The sequence below is a fragment of the Nansenia antarctica genome, assembly GCF_963989245.1.
Source record: "Nansenia antarctica genome assembly, chromosome: 7".
In the NCBI taxonomy this organism is placed as follows: domain Eukaryota; kingdom Metazoa; phylum Chordata; class Actinopteri; order Argentiniformes; family Microstomatidae; genus Nansenia; species Nansenia antarctica.
This window is the reverse complement of record NC_137677.1, coordinates 61,478,425-61,486,652: the sequence shown is the minus strand read 5'-3', so window position 1 is coordinate 61,486,652 and position 8,228 is coordinate 61,478,425. Positions and strand designations below refer to the sequence as shown.

Genomic DNA, 8,228 nt, shown 5'->3' with positions numbered 1-8,228 from the left:
GGCTTAAATCTTGACATTTAACCTAGTAGGTACCAAGTTAGTTCAGAGGCATACGTTGCCATGGTAACTCAGCACAGCAGCGATTTGGAGTTGGATTTCCCTTTAGCGGCGTTCATGGAACACCCCCCTGGAAATCAAAACACTTCGCTTTCTCTTTTTTTTGCCAAGGAAGACAAAAGCAATCGATAATAATTTAAACAGAACGGGGGTGGAGCATTTGAATAAAACGCTTTTACGTGTTTTCATTTTCTTGCGTAATAAAAAAAGAGCCCACTAGGATTTTGTTTTGTTTTGTTTTGAATAGCCAGCAACAACAACAAACGAAATTGAAACCATGTTACATTGGTTATCAATTTCGTCTACTTTGGTCTTAAACCTCTGTGGCAGAAACGAACCACCGGATTTGAATGTAGCTCTGCTCCCTGACTCACCTTCATCTTCTGGGCAACAAACCAAACTCTATCTATTTTAGCAGTGCCAGGTTACGGTACAATGACGAATCGTCGCTTTTATCCCGTTCTCATATCGATGATCTACTTAGTGGCCTGCGTCTTCTGTGGGCACGTCGCTGAAGCTGGTGGCTATTCATCTGCAGGTAGCTAGCCTAGCCTAGCCAGCTAACCTGCTATGTTAATGTTGCCTGGCTGCTAAATAACAAATCGTGACGTTAGAATGATAAGGTTCTATCTCCATTTTTGGTCAAAATTGAGTTTTTCTTTTTACATAATCTGATCCATTAGGTGTTTATTAATGCCTGTGTTGTGTTGTTTTTAAAATGTTGACATTTCTGAGTTAGTAATTAATAAAATACAAAGGTTCCATCTCACAAAACATAATGGAATGTAAAAACTTTGACGCTCAATATCTCTGAAGTTGAACTGCCCTAAACGGAGATAGAACCTTATCATTCTAAACGGAGATAGAACCTTATCATTCTGAGCTCACGATATGTTGTATCCAGCTTAGGCTACTTATAGCTTATATAGATACTTATATCTTTACTAATCCATCCTCATGTTGCACTCCCCCAGACTGCACTTATCTGAAAGAGAATGAAAACGCCACACATTTCGGAACCAGATGCTTCTGCTACAGCTCAGGGACAGTCATCAGATGGAAAGACATCTGGTCCACCTTTGAGGTACCAGAACATACATGCTTTATGATGACACCCCCCTGGAGCTGCTCATCTAGTGTTCCCCGAGTCCCAATACTTACTACTTTTTACATTACAATGTTGTTGAGCACTTAAAGATATAAATAAAAAGATCTAATATGTTTTATATATAGCTAAAATGATGTGAAGTGTATAAAGCAGCCATGCTATGAACATATATTTGATTCTCATACACATCACGTTGCTACTACCACACTATTGTATCCTCTCTGCACACGACCCCCTGATGAACTGCCCACCTGATTGTGTTTGGCTCCTCTTCAAGGTGCGTGTGACAGCTGTCGAGGGGGTCTATATTGTGTATCCCATGGAGACGAGGAACTGCTACGAGCCTGACAACGTCTATACACTGTCCAAGTGCCTGCTGGATCATTACTGGCCGCCCAGCGTGGAAAAGGAGAAAAGGCTGGACATCCCCCTGGAGCAGGAGGATGTGTGCTTCCTGGTGAAGACTCCCAGGGCCAACACGGAGCACTCACTACATGTCAGGGGGAAACGTGAGAAGGCTTAACCACTACTACCCGTTGCACTGTGTCTCCTGAGACACCTACTTCCCCCCCTATACTGTTTCTCCCTGAGACATCTACTACTACCCCCCTGTACTGAAACTCTTCCTTGTTCTAGCACGACGACTGCCAATGGCCCCAGGCCTGAGCATAGATTACTTTTCCCTGCTATGACTGGTGGATAGATGATTCACTTACTTATTCAAATGTATTGATTGTAAGTCGCTTTGGAATAAGGCGTCTGCTAAATGCCAAAAATGTAATGTAAATTATTAAACTGTTAACTCATTTTCAAAGTTAGTGGGAACTGTTGCACGATTAACCCCTTTTTTATTCTTGATTTTTATTTATTTATATATATATATATGTTACGGTACATGTGGGAATACGGTACATGTGGGAAAACTAGGGTTAGAGTTAGGTGCTAGGGTGACTTGGTACATGCTGGCATGTCTAACCCTAACCCTAACCCCAACCTTAACCCTAGCATCCTAGCACCTAACCCTAACCCTAGTTTTCCCACATGTACCGTATTCCCACATGTAGCGTAACATATGTATATAACATCGGACAAACTTTGATTTTGGAGTAAACGTTGACTTTAAAGGCACCATCCAGGATCTGTGCGGATGGTCAATACGTAAACGTAGTGGTGTCTTGCTTTGCATTGTGTTGGAAAAACGCAACTAACATCTGAACTTTCTACAGGGTTGAATAAAACTCGTTTTGGATTTTTTGCATGTGGTCTCATCCTCTTCTACTTTGCTGGGACTATATGTAGGTAAGGTTTTCCCAATTCTCTCTGTGTGTATTCTGGATGTGTGTTGTTACATGAGCTTGTAGCTCTATCCTGTCTTCAGTAAGGATATCAGGATGACCTATAGATTTCAATTGAATTTGGCTGTTCAATTTGAAACCTTGGAATTTTATTTTGGTTTACCACCATTTGAGATATATCCCCTGATTTATTATTATTATATAACTATATAACTTATTCGTTTTCTGCTTTTTTCAGGAGCTCCTTCTTTTTCTACACCTCTGGAATCTCACTGGGAATCATCTCTATCATTATCTTTCTACTGTTTATCCTGAAAAGCTTTATCCCAACGGTAAGTCATTATGAAATTAGTCCCATTTTTCTTACATACGACTGCTTATAACCCCAACCCCTAACCCTTATATCACACATTGATCAAAAGTGCTTTCCTCAGCCCCGCGGTGGTGTAGCGGTCTAAGCACTAGCCACTAGTGCAAGCTGCTCACCGGGGACTGGGATCGAATCCCAGCTCGCCAGACCCGGATATGGCCGGGGCACACACAGGGAGCGGCATATTGAGCGGCCGCTCCCGCTCCCTGGCGGCCGGCCACGGGGTCGTGCGGCGGATCCTACGCAATAGGCAGGGGATAATTGGATGCTAGGTTGGGTTCAATTGGATACCAAATTGGGTGAAAAAGGGATAAAATCTGGGGAAAAAAAAAAAAAAAAGTGCTTTCCTCCGTATGTGACATTGCTATAATAAAAGACAAGCATAGAAAAACGACTGCACTATTCCAGTCCCCGCATGTAATCAAGGGGTAGCCCCCAGCATCCACCTCCCTCGTTGCCACCCCTACTTGGGATGACCCATTTGGACGTTGATCTACTTGGCTTGTTAAACCTGGTGGTCAAGTCACTCTGGCTTGTCCTGGCAAGCAAAGAGGGGTCGAATTGCTAAATCTTTAACTGTCATTGGAGAGTGTGTCCTCTTGGTCAGCTGCATTATATTTGGTACTGCCTGTGTTCTCTCCAGAGAGGGTTGTTCCTCACGCTCTTCGGCGCTGGTTCTGGCCTCTCCTACTTGGGCTGCCAGACCGTGCTCATCCACTGGGAGGAGATTATGACCGTCTACTGGAGACAAGCGTTGGGTGAGTCAGGTTTATTATTTCTGGTTTGGAGTGCTAAATGTTAACAGTGGTTCCCACAGGATTTTGTGAGATTGTGTCTTGGGTTCTGATGGGGTAACACAGTTGATCTAAGCTCACGAGGCATTTATAAGTTATATCTCAGCAGTGAGGCATGAGAGGCAGTGCTTTATTGTGAATAAAGTCAGCTGTAACTATATTCAAGATAAAGCACAACCAAGTTGTTGCTTTATTCAACGGTTACAAGACAAAACAGGGAATTGTGACAGGAAAACAATGCTTTTAAAGTATTTATTTTATGGACTGCACTTGTACCGCCTTTATCCAAAGTGCCTTACAACGGCATCTCATTCACACATTCACACACCAATGGCCTGCAAGGCGCCGGCTCGCAATTTGGGGTTCAGTGTCTTGCCCAAGGACACTTCGACATGTGGCCAGCCGGGGCTCGAACCGCTGATCTGCCAACCTTGCAATCATTAGACGGCGGCTCGACCTCCTGCGCCACAGCCGCCCGTATATTTTTTTTCTGATAGATTGTGGTAGTTTCCCCCCTGCACTCAAAAATATAGTTCTCAAAATTACCACTGTTGTCAAGGTAATAAATAAACAAATAAACAGATCTTCGTAATTGCCCACAGGCATTAAAACTGTGCATCCACAATGTCCCGTTTAGCCAACCACAACTCCTAAACTAACCCTCAAATTCATGGGCTTAATGTGCTGCCTCTCGTATAGGTCTAATGTATAAAATAAAGCAATGTTGATAATTAATTTGGAAGAGTTGAAGTTCACATTTCATCTCATTGACTTATTGTCGTCAGTCAATCAACGGAGATGCATTTCAACCACCACACCAGCTAGTTAAACCAGCTAAACCACCAACAGTTAGGGTTTGTAATGAAATAAACATAGACACACTTTCTAAGCAATCAGATCTTAACATTGAATGGTGCTAATGACTGATTGAAATCCTGTTTGTTTGTTTGTTTGTTTATATATATTAGGATCCCCATTAGCTAGTCCTAGGTCTAGGTGGTAAGAGATTTGTCCTAGGTCTAGGTGGTAGTAGATGTGTCCTAGGTCTAGCTGGTAAGAGATTTGTCCTAGGTCTAGGTGGTAAGAGATATCCTGAAATGGCCTGTCTGGTCAGATAGTTATTTTCATTTCTGATATACACTACTTGGTCAGAAAAGTACCGTGGTTTCTTGTCATTTATGACATTCCTGAAGAAGATAAGAAGACTCTATTTTCTACAGGAAGCCATGCGAGATTTCTATGCATTTCCAAAACATTTGTGCGCATTGAACAGTAGAGAGCTAATCTAGCAGCTTTGTTTTGAGCGATTTTGAGTTTTCTTAGATCTTTCTTAGCTGCAGATGACCAAATGACTGCACAGTACTCAACGTGTGACAAAATTAAAGCTTGAATCACTTGGTTCAGAGTGTTTTTGATGTTACATACTTAGAACATTTCCTTGTTACGGCAATGCTCTTACCCATTTTAGATGCAATATTATTAATATGTTCAGTCCATGTAAGTTTAGCATCCAGCACAATGCCAAGTAGCTTGGTCTTTTTAACTTGTTCTACTGGCTTTCCACCAAGTGATAAACTTAGTTGAGGATTAGTGATCAGCATATGTCTAGACCCAAACACCATACATTTTGTTTTAGACATATTCAGCACTAGTTTGTTGTTACTAACCCACTCAGCCACTGCTCTGAGCTCAGTGCTCAGTACATCAGTTAGCTCCTGATATGTTAATGTTGCACTGTACATAGTGGAATCATCAGCAATACATAACCATTCTTGCTTTATCTAATACTGATGGGAAATCATTTGTAAATAAAGAATATCGGGAAGGTCCTAAGCAACTGCCCCGAGGAACCCCGTTCAAACAAACCAGTGCGTCTGTCTTCATTGTAATTCATCCTTGTTTCAGGTTACTTGGTACTAACAGGCCTCGTCAGCTTCGCTGTATGTTACAAGCACGGGCCCATCACCAGCGAGCGTACCCTGTCCCTCCTGACGTGGGTGGTGCAGTGCATGGCCATGGGGCTCATCTACCATGGAGTCACCTATCCCCTGGCCTCCTACACCCTCCTGGGAGCCCTGCTGGGACTGAAGTGTGTCCCCTATGCTTACATACTTCTGTTGGAAACATGCAGGTACAGTATCTTTGGGCTACATTGTAATATTCTATATAAATATAATATACTCTGGAGATGGATTAGGTTGAAATGGTAGTAGGCCAACGAAAGAAGACATTTCACACATTGAATTATAATGGGATTGCCCCAACCCTGCTTCGAACCATGCGATTGTGTGCTGGATTGAAGATTGTGTGTGTGTGTGTGTGTGCTGGGTGGAACAGAGATTACACTACCTAGAAGAAGAAAAAAAACACTGAACCTTATTTGAGTGTCCCATTTCAACAGCATGGACCTATAGAACAGTTATAGTATAGTCTTTTTTTTTTTTTTAAATAAGGATTTTTTTCTGAGTGGGGCAGTCCCACTCATATTTTTCATTTTATTGACAGATACAGTAGAGATTTTAGACAGGAAGGATGGGTGAGAGAGAGAAGAGGGATGACATGCAGGATATGTCCCCGGCCGGAATCGAACCCAGTCCCACTCAGTCCCACTCATATTTTTTATTTTATTGATAGATACAGTAGAGATTTTAGACAGGAAGGATGGGTGAGAGAGAGAAGAGGGATGACATGCAGGATATGTCCCCAGCCGGAATCGAACCTGCGGTTACATGATCAATGCTTAACCCGCTACGCCACCTAAGCGCCCCATAATAATAGTATAGTCTTAATAGTTGAATCAGTATCTTCCTACCTCATTGAATAAAATATTCATTCGTAACAAATATTATAAATGTAAGCCGTTGCTCATGCCCGTGGAAAGGTGGGCATCTCTCTGCATTGAGGTCAGCTCCTTTTACTCACAACAAGAAGTGGCCCAAGATTAGGGATAAAAGCAGGTTATTGTGATTGAATGTGGATTTCTCTTTCTCTTGGCTTCCTCAAGGCTGACAGCGCGTCTGCCTGGCTCCCTTCTGAGAGGTTTGGGAAGCAGGCGGCGGCCGCAGGTCCGGCTGTTGACAGAGGAGGAGTACAGGGAGCAGGGGGAGAGGGTCACCAAGGCCTCTCTGGAAGAGTTGAGAGAGGACTGCACCAAACCTGGCTTTCCTGCCTGGGACACCATCCTGAGACTCAGCTTTCCACAACGGTACAGGACTCCTACATCCCATCTACCTATACTAAGACCATCTACCTACTTATACTAAGGCCATCTACCTATACTAAGACCATCTACCTATACTAATGCCTATACTAAGGCCTGTATTCAAACCATTTTACTGCGCTGATAACAGCTGCGATTGAATGTCTAGTGGAGTGGGGTAGTGGTGGTCTAGTGGATAGTGAGTTGGACTTGTGATCGGAAGGTTGTGAGTTCAAATCCCGCCTGAAACCACACCACTACTAGTGTGCCCTTGGGTAAGGCACTTACTCCAGGGGGAATGTCCCTGTAATTCGTAATTGTAAGTCGCTTTGGATTAAAAGCGTCTGCTAAGTGGCAAAATTATTATTACATTATTAATGTTGCCACCCCAAGCCTTTTACACACTGTGTTTTTTTTCTTCAAAATTCGGTATTTCTGTTTCCTATTACATTTAGTAATGGCGACTGAGATGCCCTTTTTCTGCTCTGTGACACTCAGGTTCGCAGACTTTGTGAAATGGGGCACCCATGCCCATGTGACCCAGGGAGAATCCCAGAGCCACGAGCTGCAGTACGGCCTCGGCGGGGCCTACTATGAGGACATGCTCTTTAACCACTCCCACAGGGAGGCGGGGCCTCTGCAGGGAGCTGGCGACGACTACAGCGAAGACGAGACAGTCAGCTATGTTCAGGCCCCGCCCACCCCAAACCCTCTCTATACCTCCATGCCCCGCCCTGACACGTCAGCCCCCTACCCACCATCCTATGTTGCCCCTCCCTACACCCCACTTCCCTTCAGACTGCCCCCAGAGCCCTCCCCCATGGAGGATGAGGATATGGAGCTCTTCTGAACTGAAAACCGTTGTGGACTTTAGTTCCTTAGATTTGACGGTTACCAGTGGGGGTTTACTAGTCAGTTTGACCTTGGGATCAAAAGGCTGAATGTTTTGGTCACAATTTAGACTTAATTCATTCTGTCTACATCAACCATTCATAACTCCTATGAATGGTCATAATGTTGATTGATTGATGATTACATTTTTGTTTTTATATGATTACATCCTTACAATAATAAATAGTCTATTAGGAAGCTATGTCAGGTTCTAAATGTGTGAAATATTTTAATTACAAATTCACCCATTACAAATTAAAACCATGTCAGACATTAACAATGGCATAACCATTTAGTGTTTTAATCCAATTCGTAAATGTGCTTTTAACCAAGCAGGGTAAACAGAAAATGTCTCAGGCAGTAATTTATTTTGTCACACTTCTGGGGGCGACTTCCTGGACACAGGTTGCAATTTAGTCTAATACTAGAACAAATTGCACTTTTAAACTGGACTAACATGTTATGCCAGAACTGAGTACGGTAATCATAAATTAAGCGCTGTTTCAGAAATATA

General features: G+C 43.0%; 1 protein-coding gene across 1 annotated transcript; it reads left to right on the top strand.

Moving 5' to 3' along the window:
* Positions 1–528: 528 nt before the first annotated feature.
* nemp2 (nuclear envelope integral membrane protein 2) lies at positions 529–7,673 on the top strand (the record flags this gene model as incomplete). Its single annotated transcript, XM_080536994.1, has 9 exons — positions 529–595; positions 1,032–1,141; positions 1,443–1,674; positions 2,392–2,464; positions 2,699–2,792; positions 3,474–3,588; positions 5,530–5,755; positions 6,629–6,829; positions 7,322–7,673. 9 exons carry the CDS (start codon positions 529–531, stop codon positions 7,671–7,673), a joined length of 1,470 nt encoding a protein of 489 aa, XP_080393120.1.
* Positions 7,674–8,228: the final 555 nt, after the last annotated feature.